The 27,988-nt window shown below is 41.5% G+C and overlaps 1 protein-coding gene across 1 annotated transcript in view; it reads right to left on the reverse strand.

Annotated features, from left to right (window-relative positions):
* Myo16 (myosin XVI) overlaps positions 1-27,988 on the reverse strand; it is a 497,779-nt gene that overhangs the window by 453,725 nt on the left and 16,066 nt on the right. The window contains exon 2 of the mRNA XM_029557215.1: positions 2,471-2,541. Within this exon, the coding sequence (XP_029413075.1) occupies positions 2,471-2,541 (71 nt within the window). The remainder of the gene's footprint in view (positions 1-2,470; positions 2,542-27,988) is intronic.

Raw genomic sequence — 27,988 nt, forward strand, 5'->3', positions numbered from 1 at the left:
ATACATTGTGAAAAATAAATAAATAATGTCAGGTATCCCACAGGGCCAGCACCCACTCTCATATACTGGAGAAATTACATCCTCTGAAAATTAAATCTAGATCTTTGGAGTGGTCCCAGACTGAGAGTCAAGTATTAGTGTTTTTATACCTCCCAGTGATTCTATAATGCAATGAAGGTTAAAAGTCAGTGTGATGCTGAGACGTTTCTGGTAGAGTTACTGATCCGAGACCTGTATCATGCATTTTGCTGTGATGGGAAGAAATATACCATCCTTGCTTGTTTTAGTTGACAATCCATAATCAGTGCCTCAGCTCCTGCCTCCAGGTTCCCACCTTGAGTTCCTGCCTTGACTTTGCTCAGCAATGAGCTGTGGCTGGGATGCATAAGCCAAGTAAACCCTGTTCTTCTCAACCAAGCTGCTTCTAGTCATAGTGTTTGTCACAGCAGAGAATCTAACTAGAACAAAAACTGGCATGGAGAGTGAGCTATGCTCCTTTTCATGGGAGGGAGTTGTGGAAATGTTTGGAACTTTGGACTGGAAGAACAGTTCCCTGCTCAGAGCTTAGTGAGCTGTTCTGTGGGAACCTGAAGGGTAATGCTGAGAGAAATGGAGACAATCGAGGCCTGGCTTGTGGAAGTTTCAAGGGACGCAAAGACTACCAGGGCTGCTTGTGTGATATTCTGAATTGAGAGTCTATGGGTTCTGGTCAGCGGGGGCTGAAGAATCAGCTGTGATTATCAAGAGACCGGCACCACTGAAGTGAAATCGTCTCATTGAGGAAGTCTTTCCTCAGGGTTAACATCCAGAAGCTGTGGTCCAGAGGGGAACAAGGCCTGCACCTCCAGCTGGAAGCAGAACTGGGAAATATGGACGAGTCCTCTACCTGGTACTGGTTTTGGCAGCAAGAAAGCTGCAGACTTGAGGGGATTATGGAGAGAATCTGAGTCTTTGCATTGTGAGAGGGCAGGAGAGGCCATTAGTGAAAGTGCAGCCTCGGTCCCAGTGGGTTGCAGGGTCCGTGACAAGAAGCTGAGGCTTGCCGTCATGGGAGCACAGGAAGGGCGTTAGTGAAAGCACAGCTCAGTTGCAATGGCGACCCCACTGGAGATGCCAGGACCATTGGATGAACATCAAGGACCGTGGCAGGTGTGGAGTGGAGCCAGCCTGAGCCCATGAGACAAGCCGTGTATGCTGTGGAAGGCAGAGCTAGAGAAGTGGAGCTGCCCATGCCCTTTGGCACTGAAAAGATCACGAGTGAATCCTAGATGCCTACACTACTGGACTTTGGTTTTGCTTAAGTGTGCCATGGTTCTCTCTTGAAATAAGAAAGTAAAGTAATTTTTTTGGATTTTATAGGAGTCCATGGTTAAGACTTTTTAAGAGAGATGTTTGAACTTTTTTAAAGTGTTTGAATTTTTTAAAGACTGTGGGATTTTAAGGTTATCCTATGTTTTATACTGTAATAGATATTAATTTTAACACAACATCTTGGAGACAAGAAATGTAAAGACTATGGTTTGATAGTGATGCATTTGTACGTCAAGTTTACAAAAGGCCTACTGTGCTGGATAGCTTCAGTTTATTAACCTGACACACCCAGAAAGAGGGAACCTGAATTACAGAATTTCCTCTATCAGATTGGCCTGTGGAATGCCAGTGAGACATTTTCTTGATTGTTGAGTGACGTAGGATGGCCCCACCCATTGCGGCTGGTGCCACCCCTGGGGAGGTAGTCCTGGGTGTATAAGAAAGCAGGCTGAGCACAAGCCCAGGGAACAAGCCAGTAAGCAGTGTTTTCCCATGGTCTGTGCTTCTGTTCCTGCCTCCACATTCCTGTTCTGAGTCCCTGTCCTGGCTCCCCTCAAGGATGATCAGGAATCAGGATGTGTTGGCCAAATAAACTCTTTCCTAAACAAGTTGGTTTTGGTTACAGTGTTTTATCACAGCAATAGAAAGCAAACAAGGACATGCACTAATCAAATAATTATTGCCTTTCACTAATTTTTATTCTTAACTAAACCAGAAAAAAAACACATGACCCAGTATAATTTCTCTGTAGTTGTACACTTAATTTGTTTACTTAGATGATCTAGGCTTCGATTCCAAAAGAATATAAGATGAATGTTATTCACTTATATGAGTCAGATCATAGGTAAAGTAAAATTCCACTAGAGCCAAAATGAAAACTACTAGAAGTAAAAGATGGGCCATTGCCTCCTACTGTTGAATTGACCCCGTGTTATTTTGCATACACTATTCAATGGAATAATTCTCTTTAGGACAGATCCTCTCACTATATTTGTTAAAGATTATTTACAGTCTTTTTTTTCTTCAGTATCCACTGTCAATCTGAACCACACCATTTTTCTGGTTCTTGTTGGATGCACATTTTGGGATGGACTCCTGACCCTTCGTTTATTCTGTCTCTAGCTGTTATCACCTGTCCCCACTGATGGTCAGTTCTTACCAGATGGAGTAAGGACCCTCCTGAAGAAATCAGAGTGTGTGGGTCTGCCCCCTCCTTCAGGAGTCGAAGCACTGAAAGAAAAGAGAGAGGAGAAAGGTGTTGGAGAAAGAACGTTCCATACGCTGAATCCAAACTGGCAACATTTCAGTAATATTCCAGACAACAGCCATGGAAGCCAGAGGGCAAGGGTCAATCACTGTGCTATCTCACTTCATTTACCCACTATCCCCAGTATTTCTTATGTCCAAACATGTTACATGCCTTTGCCATTTAATTACCCATGATAGCCACGGAAATGAATGAGAAATTGGAACAGATTCTGCAGTGTATTATTTTGAAGTATTGAGTTTCTATGTCCTTCCTTTGTAGGACAAAGAAAACAAACTTAAAAGGAATTCCTACGCTAGGCAATAGAGCACTGACTCTTTTGCAATTGGTGTGGACCTATTGGCTTAAATCAATGGCAGTTTGCATTTTGTCCATCAAACTTCCATTTGTGCCATTAGCCCTTGCCCCTGTTCCTCCCATTGTCACAGAGCCTTAGGGGACAAAGCCGTGTCGCACAGTAATGTCACACAGACCAAACTACGTAACAATTATCAAAAAAAAAATCACAGCTGATGATGACCTGTGTGTCCATTTGAAAGCAAAGGTAAATTCATTAAACATGCAATGCCATGGGGCACTGTTATAGCCCCTGTTACTTACAGTGTCCTAGAATGTCAGTCCTTCTAGAAAAGTCCTTGAGTCTTGAGGCACAACACTAGCCTCCACGGTGAGCAGCATCATCAGAGTTTTAAAAAATGTCACTGATGCATTTTTGCACAAACATGTAATTAAAACAACGGCTACATTTTTGTTGTCTTGGTTTTGTTATTGCTTAATTTGTGTCAGTGTCTGTATGTAGCCCAAGCTGTCCTGGAACTCTTGGATGGCCTTCCTTAGCACCTTAGTACTGGAATTACAACCACAAGCCACCATGCCCAGAAACAGCCACTCTTTATTCATTTATGACACTCACTGTACAAGGAGCACAGATGTTCAAGGTCAGCCTCACATTCCTGAGGCGTGTTTGCCTTTTGATTGTGTTTCCTCTCTGTGACCTGAAATCTGATGTAAAGACACCTGCCTCTCTATCCTCAGTTCATCCCAGACTTCTGGGGTCTTGTCTCTTACCATTTCAGGCACTCTGAGTACCTGTGCAGAAAAACATGAAATCTCAACAGCCCAGCTGCTCCTGCACACCATCTAGCCGTGGAAGGTTGTTTGTCTGCTGCTCTACACAGGGGTATGATGAGGCCCATGCAGCCAGCATTCTGTGAGCAGCCTTGGGTTCCCTTCCTTAAGTCTTTCTCAAGTCAAGGCACCGTATGTCTAAAGGTCACCAATGAAGAAGGGAATCAGAGAGCAGGAAAATAGAAGTTATGTCATTGACATGATGGGATCATGCATTTGCAGAGCACCACTGCTTAAATACACATGTCCTGCTCTAAGTCAACTCAGATTTTAGGGTCACTAAGAAGGACACTGGGTACTTTTTGAACAGATTTTCCTAGCTCAGCCCATCTCAGTCTATTTTTTAGTATCATCTCCATCTCCACTATGCACTCAGGATACTTCTGACAGTCTGTGCTACTGCATAGCCTGGACCTGTGGGCACCATTCCACTGCCATACCCAGAACTCCCTTCTACTCCTTTAGGATCATAAACCTGATCTACTCCCATATTTATTTAAGATGTGAGTGCGAGATAGAGTGGTTTACAAGTCTGTGGCACATATCAAGGGAAAGAGCAGGCCTCCTAATCAAGTCAGGATTCCAGCTGACATGAGACTGAGTGCAGGGCTCCATCCTCTTCACACTCACTAGACTCCCAAATTCCTAAGAGGGCATTCTGGGGACCACATTGACACCTGCTGTGCTCTCCACTGACCCTCTTCCTTGGCAAGTCTTGTTTGTGTTTTTCTTTATCCAGTATTAAGAGGCTGCACTAGTATCTTCATTCTAAGGTGGAGAAACTGAGCCATGGATGAGCCAGAGAGTTGATAAATGGCAGAATCTCAACATGAATTCCCAAAATAATGGCAGGCCTACATTCTCCACTCTAGGGCTTGGTGAGGTCTTGGGCAGCTGATGGTTGTCAGAGGAGAATTCAGTGGACATCAAACAATGCTATCTATAATAACTATGTAAACTAGGTATAGTTCCAACTTTGTGTCAAGCCCCCTCCTAAGGCTCGGGGAACATCTCAGAAGAGGGACTGGCAAGTATATAAGAGTTGGGGGATGGGGCAGAGTGCTGTGAAATGCTGTTCTCTCTTCTTGGCATGGTTCTTGCCCTCATGAACTCACCTCACAGCAGCTGTGTTCACCTGCACGAGATAAAGCCAGGACACTTATTTTTTGTGAATCTATAACTTAACTCAAAAGAGAAGTCTTTCTTTAACAAGTAAGCATTGTCCGCTGTCAATCCCTTTAACCTAGACTTAGTATCTTAGTAGTTTTTTGTTATGTTGTATTTTCTTCATTTCATCCATTGAAATGAGTTTTAAGGTCTACTGTGATTTCCTCCTTAGTGGACTGGTTATTTAGAAGTTTGCTGGTGGATGTGTTGGTTTTCGAGCACTGTCATCACAAAACACCATAGACTGGGTGGATTACACATGAAAGTCCTCACAGCAATGGAGAACAGAGAAGCAATTTGAAGATGCTGATGTGATTCGTCTTCAGGCTTTTCTCCTCAGCTTAAGAAGCTGTGCCTCCCTTGTCCTCACACGCCTGTATATCAGTCTACTTCATACTAATTAACACCAGTGGAGCCTCAACAGTGAACCCTTTATGAGAATTTCTGGTGATGTATATTCTATGTCCAAATGTCCTTCCTTTTAACGATACCACATAGATTAGATTTGGGTTCACTGTAACGACCTCAATAAAGGTTTTATCTTGAAATATGACCACACTCTTGAGTTTCAAGGAGTTAAAGAGTTTAGCATGTGAATTTTGGGAGGAGTATAATTCATATCATAAAGCTAATTTCTATGTACTTACAAATTTCCTAAAATTCTTTCTGTTAAGATTTCTAATTTTGAGGGACTGGAGAGACGGTTCAGTAGTTAAGACCACTGGCTTTTCTTGCAAAGGACCCAGGTGTGGTTCCCAGCACTAGCTAACAACCATCTGTAACTTCATTTCCAGGGGAATCCAGTGCCCTCTTCTGATCTGTCATGTACTTATACACATGCAGGCAATATACTCATAAATACAAAATAAAAATAAAATATGTTTTTCAAAATTTCTAATTTTGGGATTTGAGAGACAGCTCAGCAGTTCTGGCTATTCTTAAAGAAGGCCAGGGTTTGGTTCCCAGCAACCACCTTGTAGCTAACAACTGGAAAACTCCAGTTCCAGAGGATCCAACACCCTCTTCTGGCCTCTCAGGCATTTCAAGAATGAGCACACTTGAACTCATTTGTATCTTTGAATCAAGTATACACACATGCACACACACACACACACACATATATGTATATGTATGTATGTATTTCTTACAGGCAGAACATAGCCGCTTGGTTTTTAATCTTCTCCCCCTCCTTCTCCTCCTCCCCCCTCCCCTTCTTTTCCATAATGTCTCCCTGTAGCTTTAACTGACCTGGAATTTGCGATATAGATCAAGCTGGCCTAGATCTTGCAGAGATTCACCTGCTTCTGCCTCCCAAGTGTTGGGATTAAAGGCATGTGCTACCATGTCCAGCTTTCAGAGTGCTGGAATTAAAGGTATACACCACTATGCCTGACTAATCTATTCTTCTAATCTCTGACTTCTGAGTGTTTGATATGTCGATGCCATTTCTGCTAGCAAAGGGCTCATGAATGACATTTTGCTGCTTTTTCCCATGGCAATTACACCCGTCTTCATTCCTCCATGCCTCTACTGCCTTCTCTCAGGTTTCTGTTTTTCTGTTTGTTCATGTTTTGATTTGTTCTATGAGACAGGGTTTTTCTGTGTAACCCATACCTGCTTCAAATTCATGATCCTTCCTCCACAGCCTTCCAAGTGCTGGAATTACTGGAAGGTGCCACCATACCCATGCTTTTTGTGTGTAAATCGTTATTTTCATATTGTCATATTAATTCTCTTGCATTCAGATTTCATTATTATTTAAATATATGCCATATATATTTAAATATGCATAAATAAAAAATAATATTTTCTGTATTATTCTTAGTTTTCATGAAGATTATAATTAGTATCTTAATGCATATAAATATAATTCATATTAATTACTATCAGATGAGTTTGAATAATGAACAAAAGCCTCGTTCCTGCATATCTCTGCCTCTACTCTTGGTTTTCCAACTTCAGGTAATTATATTCAGCAAGTTACACCTTTACATATGCATGCTCATTAAAAGAGACATATTTCTTTAAATGTCTTTCAGGCATGATAAAATAAAGACAGAATAACAAAACATGCATTATACTCTTCTCTATAAGTGCTTAACTTTCAAGAGCCTTTTATTTTCCAGTGAATTCAGTAATACCTTTCTCTTAAGCCTGGAAGATCTTTTAGCCACACATTCTCTGTTTTAGTTTTATCAAGAATGCTTAATTATTCCTGCCTCTGTGAAGGATAATTTACCTAGCACAGACTTCTTGGCTGAGAGTACTTCTCTAAGTTCTTAGCCTGTCTTCCACTGTCTTCTGACCTCTGGGTCCACAGTGTAAAGTCAGCTGCTGATCCTGTGGAGGGTCCTTGAACAGAGTGAATCCCTTGTTTGATGATTTCAAGACTCTTCATCCTTGGTTTTTGTATAGTTTGCCTTTCTGTGCCTGTGTGTGGTTCTCATTCAGTCTGTTCTGTTGGAGTCTGAACAGCTTCTTAGATGTATAGATTAACATTTTCCATCAATTTCCGAAAGTGTCTGGCCCTCAGTTCTTCAGTGTTGACCCTGTTCCTTCTGGCCTCTCCTCTCATCTGTGACTTGTGTTACATATGTAGTGGTACACGGGTGAGGGCTCATGCTTCCTCTACAGTGTGTTAACTTTCCGTATTCTCTGGTTGTCTCTCCCCCTCAGAATGGACAAACTTAGCTAATCTGTCTTCAAGTTCATGGACACTTCTGCCAGTCCAAGTGCACTATTGATTCCTTCCACTACTAGATACACAATTTCAGTTATTGTGCCTTTCAGCTCTAAAATTTCTATTCAGCTCTTATTATGATTATTACCTGGTGGCTATTCTTCTCTGCGCCTTCATATATTCATTTAGAAATAGTTTCCTTCAGTTATAGGAACATTATACAATAATTGATTTACACTCTAGGAAATTGAATGTCTAGGATTTTTTCTTTTGGCTATTTTTTTCCTTTTTGGACCACATTTCCTTTACTCTTTTCATTTCTCAGAATTCTTGCTGAAAGTATGGCATGATAAATAGTAAAATGGGAAAACACTGGCTCTCAGGTTATCCTCGTTCCCAGGGCTTGGGTCTCATTACTTGTGATTGTATTAGTTTCATTATTTCCATAACTAAAACTTTAACCTCTATGTCCCTGGTCACATATGAAATCTCATCATGTTAGTATCAGGTCATGACTGAACATATATCCTTAATTGGCTTGACATGTCTGTGAGCCTCTGGGGAGGATCTCTGTGTGTAGTTTAGGTTCTTGGGCATTTCTTTGGTGTGGTGGTAAATGATTCACGCCTTTTCTTTAGTCTACACTGACTCTGGCCAGGGGTTAGTTTTCTGGATATTTTATGGGCATTCTTATAGCCTAATATGTGCCTAATATTCCACATTCCAACGACTGTTCCACGGTTGCCCAGGTCCCTTCAGATCCAGCTTCCCCATCATTTAAGAGCCTCCATTCACTTCCTGTTTCTCATAGCTACCTTCAAAATTCAGGAAGGTACAGTGCTGAACATTCACTGCTGGCTGATTCCTACAAACACCGGAGAAGATCTGTAGTGGGCTTCTTCTAAATTAGGTAAAATAAAAGTGAATCTTTTAAGCCTGAGTTTCTAGGAAACCCCCAAACAGGTAAACATGATAGTACTCTGAGGATCAGGCTTGTTAGGGAGCTCCTGAGGTGATCTCCAGCCCTCAGGGTCTTCAAGGGTGCTGGTTTTCCCAGGTACCAGGTGACAAGGTTGTTGGTTTTGAAGACTGCTGTGCTGCCAGGTGACGAGCAGGTGACTGGAGGTGTGACCAGCACACTACCGTTCTTCCTTGTTTTGTCTCTTTGCTTTCAGTTACTATGTTTTATGAGACAGGATCTCCCTGTGGCTCCAGCTGACCTAAAACAGTCTATGTAGACCAGGCTGGCCTCGATCTCACACAGATCTGTCTGTATCTGTCTCTGGAGTGCTGTGATTAAAGGCATGGGCCATCACACCTAGTCAAAATTCAACCATTTTTAAGGAACAGTTTATTCAAGAACTTTAATCACTCTTCAATATTCAAAAAAGTTGCTGTTGTCAACTCCTTCCTTTTGCCAGTGTTCTTTCTGTTTAATTCTGTGGAGAGTAGATACTCAGTATCTCTCTGTAGTACCATGAAGGGTAGACCTTATGCATTTTAACCAGGCAGAAAAGTTCCTAAGAATATTTATCTCCTGGGTTGGAGAAATGGCTCAGCAATTAAGAGAATTGGCTGCTCTTGCAGAGGACTCGGGTTCGAAACCCTGCATGCACATAGTGGCTAACAACCATTTATAACTCCAGTTCCAGGGAATCTGATGCCTTCTTCCAACCTCTGTAAGCATTGCATGACTCAGGTGCACTTACATACAGGCAATACACACTCAGACGCATAGAATAAAAATAATAAATAAAATATTTTTTAAAAAAGAATATCACCCATGAGAAGAATCAGCTAATACCAGATTAAATGATGATAATAATTTTTCTAAAGCTTAAATTACCAAATTTTAGAAGATGAAGTTATTTTAAAAGACTATTATAAAACTCACCTGTTCTATATAAATTCTATAATATAGAATTGTGGTATATTTGCCTGGTGGGGATTAGGAATGGCCTGTTTACTAGACCTGACACTAAATCAACAATTCTCTAAATATGCCAGAACACAAGCCAAGTGACAGTTTTATAATGACATACATTGAACCCCATATTTCTTCAGACCCTGATGCAGGAACAGTAAATCCAGATACACAGTGTAAACACATACTTCAGGTTTTATTTTCTCACTATTTATGATCCTCTGGCAGTTGATGGTACATGTATTTAAAATACTTTTTCTGTAACAGGTCTTAGAAGTTACCTGGTTTTCAAAAGGTGAATCATTTCACACATAAACTCAGTGAGGTACAGAACCGGCATGGTTGCTGATTTAAACTTATTTTTGTAAACTTATATTTGGAATAATGAAAACAAAAATATAAATAATCCTACCTGTATTTGTGAAAACTGACTTGTGATTTACTTTCATTTAGAGTCTACATGAGTGCACATACACACACACACACACACACACACACACACACGGAGACTTTAATTATATTTATTCATTTAGTCACAGATTCTCCCTGTAGCCCCAGCTGGCCTAGAAGTTGTTATGGAGACCAGGATGGCCTCTGCCTCCCAAGTGCTGGGATTAAAGGCCTGTGCCTCCATGCCAGGCATATGGAGTCTTTTAAATGTGAGGCGAGAGGAAGATGAGCATGTCAGTATCTGTGTTGTTAACCATTGCCTAAAGAGAGACTGGAAACCAAGAAGACAAATCGCACTGCTGATACTGGAAATGAGTATGTCTTTGACCTCTCTGGGTCTCAGTTTCCTCAGCTGTAAACCGAGATGAAGTTCAAAATTACTGATGAAAATAAGATATTATATAAATGACATGAAAAGTTACCATTTAGTCAACTTTGGGGACGGTGAACGCACTTCATGGAGGCGGTAGACCTTCTAAGAAAGAAAGTGGAACTATTGAGCAAGTCGGAGCTTTTCAGTAGAAGCAGCAAGCAAACTTCATTGGTTTAATGAGTTTTCATTCTCTGTTTCTCGGGAACCTGACTTTCATTCATATCTGAGAGCGTCTAACTTATGAAGGTAAATCTAATTCACTCCGCAGTTTCACCATGAATTTCCTTCTGTCTTAATTTTATGACATCCTATTCTATCAAGTTTCAATTAACCATGGATACTTAGTACTTACACAGTCAATGTGTTTTTCTGATGTGGTTTTGAGGATACCACAGGATCACAAGATTTCTGAAACTCTCAGGAATTTCACAGAAACACTAAATACATTACTTTGGGATGCATTTAAAATTAGGGACCCAAGTCAAATGTCAAATCTTTCCTTGTCTCTTCTTATGACAACGATGGTAATCACGCAGCCACATTCCTTTCTGAAGATTACCCACTGCTCAGGGAACAGTTCGCTAACCATGTTCTGTCTTCCTCTCTGAGCACTGACTAGACCCAAGGGGGAAACCTCACCCAGGTCCCGCATAATGGATTTTCTCAGCTGGAAATTTGGAGCTGGAACACGGGCTAGTTGTTGAACTATAGGCACTGGACAAGGAGTGTGAATTAAGTGCTATTTAAAATCTAAACAGATGAGTGCATCTGAGACACCAATTTACAGATGCAGATTGCAGGTGGGAGAGGAACAGTGGGAATTCTCAGCTGAAGGCAATGACACACAGATATCCTCCCAGCCTTCCAGGATCTGAACTTTACATCTGGCCCTGTACAAGGTCTTGCTGCATGTTTTTCACCTTAGCATTGTAAGATGTGTCCTTGCTTTGAGTTGGGTTTTCTTTCTTATAATAAGCTCCAGTAGCACGTCAGAAATCAGCAGCATGACCATAGTTCATCCTTGTCTAAATGAAGATGATGTGGGAATCAAAGGAGATATTATAGTCACAGCAGGCACTGGTCAGGACTTACCAAGGTACCTGGCTGCACAGCTGTCCTCAGTGCTTCACGTTGGGGTGAAGCTGTGAGGGAGGAGTAGGGGAAGGAAGGAATTCCAACCTCCAATCTCCGTGGTCCTCGGCAGGTTTCTGTTGCCACATAGTAACCCCCACGCTGTGGTTAGAAGTAGTGTTTCCTTTGATTGCTCATCTCAAACTGGATATGCATGTGTCTGTGTCTGTGCCTGTGCATGCTTGCATGTGTGTGTGCATGAGTGTGTGTGTGTGTGTGTGTGTGTGTGATGTGTACATGGATGTAAGAGAACTTTGGGGATTAACTCCCTTCTCTCCCCCTTTATGTGGTTCTCAGGATCAAACTCAAGTCAGCAGGCTTGCACTACAAGCATCTTTAACCACTGAATCATCTTGCTGGCCACAGGCAGATAGATTTTAATCTAGTGAAACAATGGTAGACATCTGTTTGCAGAAGAAGTACAGAACAATTTATTATAAATAAGAAACTAAAATAAAACACACAAGTTCATACTTAAGAATAAAAGCAATCATTTGCTTAATTTTACTTTTTCAGCATCCAGTGCCACTAGAAAAGCAAAATTTTCACATCACTGACTCCATCCTGAGTTGACCCCAAGCCACATCAAAGAGCAACTGAAATGGATTCTGGGAAGAACTGATATCCTCCTAAGTAGAATGGCTAGCCAGGGTGGAAATTCTGTAACTGCCCCTTGTAGGTGTGATTCTGGAGATAGTCTGCTCACTTGCTTCTCACAGTGAGAGGCAAACAGAAGCCTTGAACAGGTGAGTGGACAGCGCTGGATCAGAAGAGTGGACCTGAGCACCAGAGGCAGAAACCAGAGACGGCATGCACTCTGTGCAGGCGCCTTGCTCTCCATGGTACATACCTTGTCTGATCTTTTTCTCTAATCCAAATAATCCTTATTCAGCAGGGAAACTGACAAACACTGAGTATAAGACTTTTTAGTTCCAAATATATCACAAACATGTTTATTTCTTTAGCTTATTTTAAAACTGAAATTCCCTATAAGTGAAGTGGGCTCTGCTAGAGTTGGTGTCAGTGTCCACATGAGGCAGGTAAGCACAAGATAGAGTTCGGCCTGGGACCCTGTATGATTTGGATTATGCATACCACTCCTTGTAGTAACGTTCCTGGCAGCCTAGTTCCTTTACCTGCAGGCACTATGGCACACACCCCTCCCCACACAATCCACATAGCTACTGTAGAACCTTCTCAGACCTCTACCCACATCAGGCTACACATACACCTGTCTTTGAACAATAATAACCATTTCTCCACCTCTAGAAACAATCAAGTTCAGTCAGTTTCTATTCAAGTGTATTCCCAATATATTGACTACGAAGAAGGATTGATCCAATCTGAACTGGACTGGTTTTGAGTGCATGCTCAGTAAGGTAAACTGTGTGCTCCAAGGTGAATCCTTTATATACTATCTTATGCCTATTTAGAGTTGGGCATGGATAGGAGTAAATTCAGAAGCATTATGGGAAGGAAAATGTGCAATAGAAAAAAATGAATATATGACCTAAACTACAACCAAAACAGAGGACCATCCAAACTATGCCCCTTGGCAACCAAACTGCCACCAGTAGCACATGCACTGACAGAAGGTCACAATGGTGGCAGAAAAGTATGGTTTTAAATGCTCAAAATCTTCAGTGCACTAAAAATAGAGCAGTTTTTACCAGGTTGAATATCAGGTTCATTATTAAGCTCAATAATTAAAATCCCTCAGCATTGGTACAAGAATAGACAACCAGTAATAAAAAATAGAAGTCCAAAATGAGGCTCACATTTAAACAATCTTCCAATTTCCACAAAATGTTCACTTGATGCAGCAAGTAACTAACTTACTCTTTTGTTCCTTCACTGAAGATGAAGTACCTTTAGGAAAATGCATAAATCTTAAAAGTATATTTGATGAACTTGTATTTATAAATATACCTGAGTAAATCTCACTTAGGTCAAGGTAACAGGCCATCCATCATCCCAGACAGTTCATACTTGATACCTTGCAGCGATCAAGCCCAGAGGCCACCTGATATCCAAGTGAATCAATGGCAATTAGTTTTGCCTAGACTTGAAAAGTACAGACTGTTATGTCAAGTAAAACAATCAAGACTCAGAAAGACAAATATTTTGTTTTTTTCACTGGCCTTGAACTTTCGGTGAACCTGCCGCCTCTGACTCTAGAGTGCTGGGAATAAAGGTATGTACCACCACACCCAGCTACAAATTTCTTAAGCCCTATATACTATATTATAATTGTGTTTTATAAAACTGTCCTATAGAACATCTGGTGTCAAATAATACTATTTTCATGAATTCTATTTGTGCTTTTCAGGAATTCTGATGTAGGACGGGAACACATTTACAGAAAAATTCAGCCTTCCAACTTGAATAATATCCATTTTGAATTGTTTTCTGAAGTCTAAAATATATGTTTATTTGACCTTAAGAACGACCAGTGAGGAGAGATTGTACTCAGAGGTCAAATCTGACACTTTGGAAGGATTCCATGGAGGTGGAGCCCATGCGAGCTTGGTGGACGCCCACTCCTGTTCTGAGTGCTTCCACCCAGAAGCAAAGGAACCACGACTCGGTCCCTTATGCCACTTATGTACCGTCTTTCTTTCTGCATCTCATTATACAGCACATTTTTCTTTTCACCCTCTGGCACATGTCCCCTTGCTAACATTATATCTTGCAAAGCATTTATAGCTGTTGTCTGCAGAGAAGCTCATGCAGGACAGGCATGGAGTGAGACATGAAGAAAGAGAGAAAATACAGCCTCGGGACACTGCCAGCTCCTATTTCCATTTTCCCAGAGGTTTCAGAGCTCGGTAAGATCAAGAAAGCCCACTCCTTCTGCTACCTGCAACATCTGTCTGTCAGTGATCAATGGCAGTCGTTCACAGTGGGCGAGCTGCCCTACAGAGGCAGGATCAGCAGCATTTCCTGTTACATCATGAATACTTTGTTTTAATCAACTCATTTTCAGCTGGCTCTTAATCATTTTTTTAAAGATCTGAAGTTATGTGAAGCCAGTAGGTTAGGATGATGAATACCAAGCACTTCAGTTGGTCTCAGAAGCGCTAAGGACATTTCTGTCTCATGAATACTCAAGGAAATACGAGGCATGCACTGTAGGTGTCACTCTCACAAGTGTAGATGAAGAAAAGCTTTTCCTGGTGGCCAAGCCTGGTTTAGCCTGATACACTGTACCTTTATATTTGATTTGTAGTATTCTTTGTTTAAAAATTTCACTACCGAATGTCAAAAGAACAGCAGACATGTCAGAGACAAGAACAGTGAGTCAGCTTCAAGGAAATCCCCGAGTGTTATTAGAAATGGAGATTTTGGATCCAGTACATCTTCCTTTGTCACAAATGGTTGCACTCTGTGTTATCACCTAGGCAACATCTGAATCAAGGTCTTGTATTGTGCAAAGGATGACTTCCTAAAAGTTAAAATATGAGAGTTTTAATAGCTCAGGCTCTTCCTACAATTTATTTATGTTCAAAGATCTTACTAACTCAGTGTGCAAGTGTGGAGGTCACCTTGCTTCAGCTGAAAGGACTGGTTTAAAGAGAAATTGGAATAGCTATCCAAGTGACAGGGACTTCTGAATAAGTGATCAAGTAAATCTTCATTTTACAAATAAATAATTACAAAAAAAAGCCACAGAAAGAAACAGTTTGTAGTTAAGAAGAACTATTTCTACTACAAATCTCTCTCCCTCTCTCCTTTTCTCTTTCTCTCTCCACATCCATACTGCCTCTATTTTATGTAGGCACCATGTCTGGTAGATTTCAAGGTTTCCTTGCATTATTTAAAACATAGGGGAGCTGGAGAGATGGCTCAGCAGTTAAGAGTGCTTGCTGCACAGTCATGAGAGCTGGAGTTCAGATCGCAACACCCACATGACAAGCCATGCATCTTACAAATGTGCTGACATCCATACACACCATGGTATGTACACATACAAGACCACACACACACATACACAAATAAATAAATAAATGTGATAAAAATTATAACTATGATAGGCAAAATTTTGGCAGACAACTTACAAAATGATCCTCTCTGTAGAGAATAAACAAAGTAATAGCAAGAAACCATCATAAAATGCATACTTACTGCACTGTAACTGTTCTCTTCAACAGTTCTCAATGTGTAGAGCCAGAGCAAGTTTGAGGTCTTGAAAATCTAGACATAAGTTTCAAAGGCTAACTCTAACTGCTCATGTGAAAGGTATTAGGAACTTCACATCAACGATCTGAATAGATCACCATGTTATAACAAATCAAGTCCTACGTAAAGAATTAGCATTTTACAAATAGGAGACAGTGGGAACTCAGAGCTAACGTAGGTGCTTAATTTTATGATAGAATATTGACAGCTGGAAGTTCAACCTTAGGGACTTGAAATACTAATTATTATACCATAATTAAACAACAACCTTTCACCCTTTTCACACTAGGTAATCTTTCAAAAGATGTAACTGGCTATGATATTATCTGTTAATCACTTGTAATGCTTTTAAACTAAAGAATTCTGAGAATTTGTATCTTTTCTGTAATATGATGCATTGCAAGTATATTATATTTTAATAAGTAGAGAATTGGAGAACTGGCAATTGGATCCACTGATGTCTGCTGCCAGGAAGAGCACTAAAGGGACTTGATGGGTAATACCAACGCATGAAAATAAAAAGGGGCTAGAAAGATGGCTCAATGGTTAAAAGTATTTAGTGCTCTTGCAGAGAACCAGAATTTTGTTGCCATCATCACATCTGGTGGCTCACAACCACCTGTCATTCCAGCTACAAGGGATCTGACACCCTCTTTTGACCGAAACAAGCACATATGTATATATGCACACAAACACACACATTGGCACACACATACCGACAAATAAAAACAAAAGAAAAACTAAGCAGTATTTATCATTTTTAAGGAATACTTTGCCTTCCTTGATCATCTAATATATGTATTTCAATGTCTTGCTTTCCTTCCCTCCCCCTTCCCTCCCTCCCTTCCTCCCTCCTTTCCCTTCCTTCCTTCCTTCCTTCCTTCCTTCCTTCCTTCCTTTCCTTCTTTCCTGACAATCAAACAGCTGAGGACCTTTGACATTCTAGATGAGAGAGCTTCACTGAGCTGCATCCCTAGCCTTTAAATGTCTTTTTAATCTAAGCATCCTAATCTAGATGCAGCTTCATTAAGGAAATGCTGCAAAATGCAGCCCCCTGTGATTGACAGTGCTCTCCCTGCCCATAGTGCTCCCATGTTTGGTGGCCAGACAGTGACATATTGGGGTGCACACCACCTATCACAAATGTCCACAGGTCAAGTGTCACAAATTGGTTTGTTCCAAATCAGCTTCCTTATTCAATACCATTTGTTAAATACTACCTCATTTTTCCTGAACTAAAAACTCATTCTACATTTTAGTCTAACAAGGAATATTCTACAAATAATTATTTAAACTGTCTTTGTGGCGTGCACCATTGCTTCAAGTTTGTGTCTACTGAAGTTTAGATCATGATCACGTGAATTCTCTCCTTTTTCTTCTATAACAGTCTTATATTTCAAGTCATCAAACTATTTCTAGATTATAATAATACAGCCAAGCTTGTGAAAAACAATTTGTAATAAAAACGTATCTATGGTTTCCACATGTGTAGTAGAATGTGGGTAAGCCTCAAACTAAGAAAAGATAATAGTTTATATTTTTATTGGGTCAAAAAGGCTTAGCAGATTTAAAGCTTGTAATTCTCTGGAAGCAATAGTCTAGACCACAGCTGACTGTCAAGATATACAGCTGGCTGGAAGATTAAGGGATTAGAGAAGGAGTTGAGAGAAATCAGATAAGCAACATCCCTCTGGAATTAAAGAATGAGATGACATCAAGGGAGCAACTCAAATGAAAGGCAATGCAAAATGGCACAACAGGTAGACCAAGAGACAGAACCAGGAGACAGAGAGTGGAAAAGGGAAGAATGGATGCTGCTGGAGAGGAGGAAAGGATGCTACTAGGGGAGAGGAAAGAATGGATAATGCTACTGCTGCTGGAGGAAGGGGAGGAATGGATGCTGCTGGAAAAGAGAAAAGGATGCTGCTAGAGGAGAGTAAGGGGGGTGGAGGCTCTGTCTGCATGTCCAGTGAGAGAAAAATATACAGGGAGGGAAGAGCTTTCCAAGACAAAGCCTCCAAGGCACAGATGCCCAAATGCACATGGTATGACATAGCCTAACTGTGTGCTTGTGTGTGAGAGTGTCAGAGAGAATATGGATGTGTGTGTGGGGGAGGGGATGTGTGTGTATGAATGTCAGTGAGTGTGTGTGAGTGTGTAAGTATATGTGAATGTGGGGAGGTTTGGAGTGCATCAGTGAGCATGTGTGTGAGTGTATTTGTCAATGTGTGTTGATGATTTTTCTCCTCTCTTTGACATAATACCTGAACAAGAAAACTTGAGAAGGAAAGACTTACTTTTGCTCAGCGCGAGTGTGAGGTGGCAGGTAACAATCGCACAACCATCAGAAAGCAGAAAGAGATGAATGCTGGTGTGCAGCCAACTTTCTCCACTTTCCTCTTTCATGGACCATTGGCCCACGAGATGGCACCACTCATGTTCAGGGTTCGTTTTCCCTCTCATAAATCCTCTCTGGAAATGCCCTCATGGCTGTGTCTCTTTAGGGAGTCTAGATCCAGTCATATAGACAAAGACAGTTAACCATCACAGTGTGGGTGAGGGAAAGGAAGAGAGGCATGCTTGTGTGTACATGCACACATGCACACACAGAGAGTTAGAGACAGAGACAGAGAGACAGAGACACAAAGAAATGGATAGACACGTGAAAAGAGGCACCTGGTATTTTGTGTTGGTATTATCTTAATTTTACTGAATGGGAAATATGGATGACAAAAGATGATTGGATTCCACGACACAGATTTGCTGAGTCAATATATTTTATATACTAAGTAGGTCCTTTGCATACATTTTCTGTGCTGACTTCTTCTGAGTTGAAGCATCCTCTCATGAAGGGAGGAGGGATGCTCTTAAGACTGAAGAATCCTTTTAACAAAACTCAAGAATCCCTGTGAATGAAACTTATAAGGCTGAAGAATCTCATAAAATTTGTAAAACTCAGCTCTGAAAGTTACAAGACTCATTGTTTTGTAACATCTCCAAGGTTATACAATAATTAAACAATTTCTAGGGAGAGAAGACTCTTCAGTGGAACTGCCTTCAGGACAGGCAGAGAGCTCCAGAGATCCTGCTTTCACTAGTCACCTACCAGGCAGGGATGGGTGTTTTGGTGCTGTGGCTGGCTTTGTGTTATACATGATCCCATCAGTACCTCCAGTAAACTCACTGGTTCACCAAGCTAAACCAAGGGGATTGTTTCCTTTGTCTGTTGTTGGTACCCTCTCTGGAATGAATAGTCTTTTGTTCATGGCTCCCCAAGAAAAGACACAGAAGACAGCATTGTCATGGGATACAATGTGATGGAAGCCATGTAGGCAGCAGGTGCAAGACGCATTTAAACAAATGCAGACCTATACAGCAAAGAGCATGAGAGAGAGTGAAATTAGAGCCAAAAAATCAGTGAGGCTGCATGAAAAATAGTATTAACATTGAGAAACATGGGAAGGAGTCTTTATCCCGCTGACAGAGGAAGACAGGTTTCTAAGTGCGGGAATGATGTGACAGGATCTTCCTGGGGTGCATGGGAGAGGGGAGAAGGAAACAGTGAGGCTGGAGAACCACATGCTAGATAACTGCTGTCCTCCCAGTAGAGTCCGTCTCAGTGGAGCTCAGATCCCCTCATCTCAGTTCAGAGTATTTCACAGACATGAAGGGCAGGACAGTGTGCTTTGCATCCTCAACAATCTCCTCAAGCTTTCTGTACAATTCATTGGTTTAGGGCTTTGAAGATGAAGAGATACAGGAAACTAACAGTTTGCTCATACACATCCAAGAAAAGTGACTTTCCACCAAGGAAAGATGGATGAAACAGGAGGGCTCCTGACCCCCAAAATCAGATGCCTGTAGCTCTCTAAGACTTAGGGTAAGAAAACCAGCAGTAGGAGAAACAAAGAGAGGGAGAGGACTTGCAAAACCACATATGGGTTCTTTTAAACATTACGCAAAAAAGGAAAAGGGAGGCAAAAGTTAGAGAGAAACAGAGGACAGCTGATCAACAGTTGGTACTCTATCCCCTGAATCTTCCCACTGGATGGGAAGCATTCGTTCAAGTACTGATTAGTTTGGTATCATATCCTTCTTTCTAGACACTGAGCTTGACCTTCCTAGGAGGAGATTGGACAGTGCCTGGTGGAAGACATTGGTCTGCCTAGTCTGAGATGTGACGGTGTTGATCAGTGTTTGGAGAACCGAGACACTCCATGAGAGCTGATCTTTGCACAGGTTGGGCAGAGTAACGTTCACCCATACACAACCCATCATATTTTGTGGAAATACAGGTGATGTTCTCAGTTCCCACATGTAACAACCATAAGTTGTTAGAGGCAGAATCCCATTTGGCTTAGTTTCTGTGGCATGCTCTTCTGATGGCCACAGTAAATCCATTTTTTTTCCTGCAGGAAATGAGTCTTCTGGCTATGGAGGTGTTTGAGGTCCGGGCTGCTAAGGTATCAGCTCATCAGCTCTAACTTCTCTGTGGCTCTTAATGTCTGTGCCTTTCATATTTCACAGTCACTGTGTGTGCACATTCATTCAGTGGATAAAAGCGAATTTAATAAGAAAGCAAAAAAATAGATTATTTTTCTGAGCTCAGCATAGGTAAGTTTTGACAATAAAAGTTAATTGAATTCTTATGATATGTGATAATTGAAAAGATAATAAAGAACCCTATGATTCACTCAGAAATCTTTGCTGGTGATTCAAATGGCTCATTTTAATTACAGTTACACAATACTTTGATAAAATCTTGGGCTTTTTTACATGTTTAATTTAATAAGCATGTATGGCTTATCAAGAAATCTGCATGTTACACTTATTTATAATTTTATGATGCGTATTAAATTAGTGTGTGTGTGTGCATGTGTGTGTGTGTGTGTGTGTATGTGTGTTGGGGTATGTGTGACAAGGTGTATGTGGAGATCAGAAGACAATTTGCAGGAGTTGGTTCTCTCCTTCCACCATGTGCGTTCCAGAAATGAACTCAGGTCCTCAGGCTTGATGGCAAGTGCCTTTTCTGTGGATGCATCTTGTCAGCCTATGAACATTACATTCTACAGGCAAATATGAGCCAGGTGAATTGTGCTGTGTGTGGTAGTCCACGCCTTTAATTCCAGCATGTGTACTCAGGAGGCAGAGGCAGGAAAATCTCTGTGAGAGCAAGGTCAGCCTGGGATGGTCCACATAGTAAGATCAGGGCCAGTCTAGGATGATCTAGCTGTGGCTAGAATGAGACCCTGTATCAAAAAAGGGCAATATTAATGTATTATTATGACTAAATTTGCAATTATTTGAAGAATTTATTTAGCAGAATTTAATGCACATGATGTATTTCTGAAGAGTTCTTAATTATAAGAATACTACTAATATAAACATTTAAAAATTTTTATTTATTATTTTTATTTTATGTGTATGCGTGTATTGCCTGCATGTAGGTAAGTTCACCCGTGTCGTGCAATGCCCAGGGAGGTCAGCAGAGACTTTCAGATCCCCTGGGACTGGAGTTACAGACAGTTGTTAGCTGCCATGTGGGTGCTGGGATTCGAACCCAGGTCTTCTGCAAGAACAACCAGTGTTCTTAACAGCTGAGCCATCTCTCCAGCCCCTCATAAACATTTTTAAAAAATTAGATCACCACATCTATTTCATGGTTAGCATGTTTGAGGTTCATGTGAACTATGAAAATAAATTTTGATTTGACATCAAATATCATACCAACACATATTCTTAAAGTTATAACCTGAGGTTTCAAAATGGTTGTGGGATTTCATTACAGTTCTTCCAGTCTGCATTCCTCTTAGCCATCATGACTTTCATTAAATACGACAGCACAGGTGCACAGTGGTTACTAGGATACCTGCTAAGTCTCAAGCTCTAGTTGCGTCCCCATCTTCAACAACCTTGCCTGTCCTGCTGTCTCCAGGTCACTGCTGAGAAATTCAAAGTCAAGGAGCCAACAGCAATGTCATTAAGTTATGCAAATATGCTGTGTAAGATTTATAGCTCAGACTCTGCAGAGTCAACGATATATAGCCTTTATTAAGTGATATGTTCATGAGATACTTCAATAAAATGATAAACTATTATTTGTCCTCTGTTGTGACTACCTGCTTGAAAAGTTGGGAGTTAGGGAGCAGGTAGATGTCCCAGGTGGTTCTTTGCCTAAATTAGCTTCTGGCTCTGCATCAGAATAATTCATGTTTGACAATGAAATCCACAGGAGACCTGACCCAGAGATTCCTAGGAAGTAGAGACAAGTTCCATCACAGCCTGCTTTGAAGTTCAAGCCTGCAATCCTTTCTGCATGGGTAACCTTATGATTCCATCAACAGGAATTTTAAAGATGCATCAATTCAGTTATGTACAAAATAATCAGTGATAATTGTCATAGTTGTGGCTTATGGTGACAAACCTCAAGTCCACTCATTGTATCTGGGAAGTAAGTACTATTTATCATCCACGAGAGATCTGAGGTGCTAGGACCTTAGTTAACTTCCTCAGCCTGTTCACAATCACCTTTACACAGAGCTGAATTTTGTTCCTCTGTTCCAACTTTGGCCTTTTCTTATACAACATTTCATGTTAAACACATGTGAAAAGAAAGAACTGGCATTGATATTCCACACTGAAGACACTCAAGGTCACTTTGCCCCCAGGTACCTTCTCTCAGCCAGCCAATGGTCTTCCAGTCTCTTCCCAAGAGTTTTCAGGTATATTGCTGTTCTTATGGTTCTGGGTCTTGGTGTGTATTGTCCAAGCACCTCTTACCTAAAGGTGAAGGTACCAGGGCCCACAAATTAAAATCCTTTGCTATAGGACTCCTGCCTCCCTAGTTTTAGATTTTATGCTTTTGTTCATGAAATCTCAGGGTTCATGGATTGGGAAGGATTTGCACTCATTACATCCTTGCCAGCAATCACACTTTCCAACAACTTCTTCCTTGTAACCATGACTACTGACCCACTGACAAATCTCTAAATGTACATGGATAAATGAAGCTCTCAGTCACCAAGTGTCACTTCATTAGAGCCAAAGATGCTCCTGTCAAAGATGTACAGGGAGATTCCAGACACTGGGAATAGTTTGAAGAACCAGGGGTAAGGTGTAAGTATGTATCACTGTCTTTTCACAACACTACAGTTCTCTTTTGCCTTTGCTGATTCCCTTCACAATCTTTCACCTCCATCTCATTTGTGCATGTGTATGCTTGAGTTTGTGTCTCATCTCAGGAAGCCTGTGGTAGTTCAAATTCAGTAGGAAAACACACAGTTAAATGTATGCGCCTTGAAGGAAGCTCAGGCATGAACGGGGGGGGGAGGTGAAAGCAGAGACCATGGAGGAACACTGCTTACTGGCTCGCTCTATCTGGATTGCTCTGTCATCTTTCTTATATAACCCAGGAGCATCTGCCTAGTGGTGGCACCGCTCACAGTGGACTGGACCCTATCACATCAATAGTAATCAGGAGCATGCCTCACAGACACGGCCACAGGCCAATCTGATTTGGGGAGTTCTTCAGTTGAAGCTCCTTATACTCAGGTTTCTCCAGGCTCATGTCAAGTTAAGCTGATGCTAACTATTACAAATGATGAAGAAAAATTAAACTGTCTTTAAAATTTAAAATCCAAGTACCTAGACAGCACTTTCCATACCTTTCTCTAAGCACCTAAAAAATTAACTAAGGACCTTTGACTTATCCTCACATGGATGGAGCTGGTAAAAGAAAGGAGCCAGGGGCTCCTCCCAACCTCATGGGACCCCTGAGGAACAAATCCTCTAACGACCTCAAGAGTAAAAACAAATCAGTTTATCTGGTCCAATTGTATGTCCTTAAACACCCAAAAGGGGAGTATAACCAAAGATTAAAGGCGCCAACATAATATCATAAGAGCATACATATACATAACTAAAAGTTACTCGACAAACAACAAAGCCAGACAGGCGATACCTTCAGTCGAGTTGTTGGCTAGGATAGATAAAGGCTCTTCCAGACAGTAACCCAACATACTACAGGAAAAATGAACAGCAGACCCCAATTCTATCCAAAGGAATACTGACAATGGATTGCCGTAGATGAGGACAGCTGACCCTCCTGGAACAGGGACCTCTGGCTGACTAGATTTACCAGAAGGGCAGACAGGGAGGAATGGATGAGGGTGCTGACAACACAGTGGACAGTGACAGGGATGGCAGAGTATGGAGCCTCTAGTGGGAGAGGAAGGCTGTCTATCTGACGAGTTTGTAATCATGCTCAGATGCCAAGGAGCTCAGAAGGTGGGCGACTGTGACCAGTGAAAAAATAAAAAAAGAAATGCATGTGAAAACGTCTCAATGTCAATTGCCTTAAAAAGAATTTTTCTATATGAAAATGTGTATTTTAATAATGAAATGGAGATCTTTTTAAAGGTTAAAACGTCATTTAATTTATGTCTTATAGGGTTTATACTGAGTACAATATTGTATAACTGTAATAATTCAACTGTAAACCTAAAAATTTACAGCCAATTTTGAAAGAGATGCATCCTACCTCAGGAAACCGTTATTGAATATGTCAATTGTGTTGTAATGATATGCTTCTTCTAAGTATGTTGTTATTAAATAAATAATTTTTAAAAATTTAAAAAAAAATTAACTAACTGAGGCAGCAGCACGAGGCATCTGGTCACACTCAATCTAATGTCAGGACTAGAGAGTGAACGAACGCTGGCGCTCAGCTCACCTTCTCTCTGTTATTTCAGGCCCCCAGTCCATGGAATGGTACAGCCCAGAGTTAAGATGGTCTTCCCACCTCAGTTAACATAATCTACACAGTCCCTTCTGGACTGTCTCATGTGAGTCTACATCCTGTCATGTGCTATGAGATTATAGGTCTTAGGGAGGTGATGGTGTGAGGACATGGTCAGGAATGTGGCAGAAGGTACAGAGTCTTCTAGCCTTCTACCTAAGAAGAAGAGCTTAAATAGCCTTCTACTTAAGCCTGGAAACATAAAATCATTGGAGGACATTATAGTGTCAGACAGATGTCATTGTGTAAAGGAAGAAAGCCATTTGGAGGAAGAAGGTCAGTTGCAGGTCAGAGGTGTCTCAGCCTGTTTTCTGTTGCTGAAAGAGAACACCTGAGACTGGGAAATTTACCTAATGAAAGGTTTGCTCAGCACATCATTTTGGAAACTGAAAGTCTAAGACCTGACCATCCCATTCATTTAGCCTCTTATGAGGATGTTCTGGTGGACAGCATTGCAACTTTGGGAGCACACACAGGAGAAAAGCATCACAGGACAACACAGGGAGCCAGAGTTGAAAAGAAGTCAAGCTTTCTATTTTCATACACCCTACTCTCCTGAGAGTTGAGGTACTCCTGCAAGACCTGATCACCAATACAGTATCAACCTCTTTGCAGGGACTGGCAATGTTCATCCCCTACAGGAAGCAGGGCTGTAGGGGATGATCTAGGAGAAACAGGTTTACGGGAGATGAAATGAAGATTGACAGCACAGGTATGACTTGAAGCCTCTCGTGGGAGCTGATTTGTTAGAGTGAGATGGAGGCAGAGATGAGTTTGATGGTATTTCCCATTCAGCTTGTTTGGTGAAACCCTAACTCATGGGACTCTTTGGAAACAGGACCTTGGAAGAGACAGTTATTTGACATCATCAAAGTAGGTCCCTAGTCCAGTTTAACTGCCATCCTTGTTAGAAGGAAAGAGACCTCACAGATGCACAGGAGGAGACTAAAGCACCCAGCACCAACTGGAGAATCCACAAAAGAAACCAAATATGCTGATTCCTGAATCTGGGACTCCCAGCTGCCAGAGCCCTGGGAAGATGTGTTATTTCTGTTGTATAAGCTGCTCAGACTGGGGTACTTTGCCATGTCAGCCCAGCAGACAAACGCAGGTTCTGGGGAGTGTGGAATATAGCAAAAACAGAAGAACTGAGCCAAAGAAACTGAGCAAGGGCTGGAGAAACTGACGGTGGGGGGAACCAAGGAGGCCACAGAGAGCCAAGGAGAGAAATTCCACCAAGGAAAGCCAAGCAGAAAGCAAGAAATGACCAGTGAGGCCAGTGTTCTTTATAGACAACCAGAGGAGAAGAACTGGAACAGGGGGATAGTAGGGAACAGAGGTTACCAGGGGGAGGTGGGGAAAGTGGAAGTGTATGGTTGGGAGAAGAGAAGGGAGGGACATGCAGAGGGTCATGGTGGGGAGGAGGGAACTCTGGAGAGGGGGTATGGTTGGAGTTAGGTGCTATTGCGGGGAAGAGGGGTAATTGGGAGGGAGTAGGGATGTCAGATGTGGGGACAGAGTAGAAATGAATAGGTCTTGGGGGGCTATGGAAGTCAGAGGGAAATGTGTTGCCTCTGAAATTCCCTGAAAAATGCACATACAGTACCTGAACATTATTGCATGTGTATATCTGGGGCCTGTATGGCAAGGGACATAGTCCCAGACAGGAGAGACCTTCCTTCCAGTAGTCCAAGAGACACTAAAATGACACAGGTTGTTGCCAGAGCTCTTGATTATCTCCCAGAACTGGAAGATAAGACCCTACTGGTGAAGACACAGGACTTGGAGCAATGGAGAAGGACCTGACCTGGAAGCCTTCTACCTGAAGTTTAGCTCTCATAGTTCTGGAGGATACTATGCAAGCTGCTAAGGGAGAAAAATCAATCAATGGTCCAACCCAGTCCTAAACCCAATAACACAATGACTACAACAGCAAATTACCTCTACTGGTGCAGTAGTGGCACTGTTATCTGGGGGGTAATCAACAGCTATGTAGTTGAACTTAAAACCCTCTCAGTGGGAATGAACTCATGGGGCACACTGTAAACATAGCCAATACACATGGCTTGAGAGGTCATAGATCCTAGAGAAAACCCTATCTCTGTCATATCTCTAGACAAACGAAATTTCTTACTATATGCTAAACATGAATCCTTATCTTTATAGACAAGTACACCATACAGCGTTTATCAAAGAAGTTTCTTTTTGCAACAGATGGAGGCTACTGCAGAGCCGCACAAAGGTCAGAGACAGAGAATATAAGTCTGAGAGATACCCACTCCTAGATGACATATCTACAGTGGAACCTCTATACCTAAAACTCATGGAACATAGCAGAATGGGGGTATAGAAAGAAAACTAGTGCATCTCTCAACTCCCACCAGCGAAGCCTCACACAACACAGTGCAACGCACACAAAAAGCCGCAGCTGACCAATTTTTAAAGAGTAAGTGGTGCACATCTTTAATCCCAGCACTCGGGAGGCAGAGGCAGGTGGATCTCTGTGAGTTCAAGGCCAGCCTGGTCTACATAGTGAGTTCCAGGACAGCTGGGGCTACAGGGAGACCCTGTCTCCAAAAGACCAAAAAAAATAATAATAATAAGAGACTACAGAATGTGTGTCCCTGGTTAGGACTCCTATATCAGACCTCTCCTATCCACAGCTCAGGGACCATTTTGGAAGAGGGGACAGAAAGATTGTAAGAACCAGGGTTGGTCCATGTACATAAGGAAGAAGAGGCTTTCAGGCTGCTGGAAGCTTGCACATGTGAACTTGTGGCTATGGTGGCATTGAGCACAGGACCCATGCCAACTCAAACAAACAAGGGCCCAGAGTGGAGCAAGAGAAATGGATGGTGAGTCTTCCCTAGTCTGGGAGGTACTGGAGACTGATTACTACTGGATGAGGGAGAGTAGGCCTTACCAACCATCTCTAGATAGGCTGACTAGACTCCAGTGGATGAATTTGCACCAATGAAGAGATACAAATGCTTAACTGTGATAGGAATTAACACGTTTGGTGAAATAGAAGCAGTCTGGTGGTGGGGACATGGATAGGGAAGGGAGACTAAATTTGATTAAGAACTATTTTATGAACTTTACAAAATCTCAATAAAAAATGAAATTTAAAAACCTTGTTAATAGCTTGAGAGGGTAAATGCTCTGAGGTTAAGAGCATTTGCTGTGAAATCATGGAGCCTGGAGTTCATCCCAAGATGCTTATAACAAGCTCGGAGTCCCACAAATGCCAGTGATTCCAGAACTAAAGGATCAGATGCTTCCTTCTGGCTTCTGCATGCACACAGGCATGTTTATCTGCACAAACATGCACATGCACTCACACATATACATATAAATAAATAAATAAATAAATAAATAAATAAATAAATAGAAAACTACTTTTGTGTCAATACCATATTGTTTTTATGACTATAGCTCTGTAATACAGCTTGAAATCTGGTATGGTGATCCACCCAGCATTGCTTTATCTGTTCAAGATTGCTTTGGCTATTTGGGGTCTTTTGTGATTCCATATGAATTTTAGGATTTTTTTTCTAGTTCTGTGAAGAATGTCCTGGGGA

Source organism: Nannospalax galili, unplaced genomic scaffold (assembly GCF_000622305.1).
Source record: "Nannospalax galili isolate Female #2095 unplaced genomic scaffold, S.galili_v1.0 scaffold267, whole genome shotgun sequence".
Taxonomy (NCBI): Eukaryota; Metazoa; Chordata; class Mammalia; order Rodentia; family Spalacidae; genus Nannospalax; species Nannospalax galili.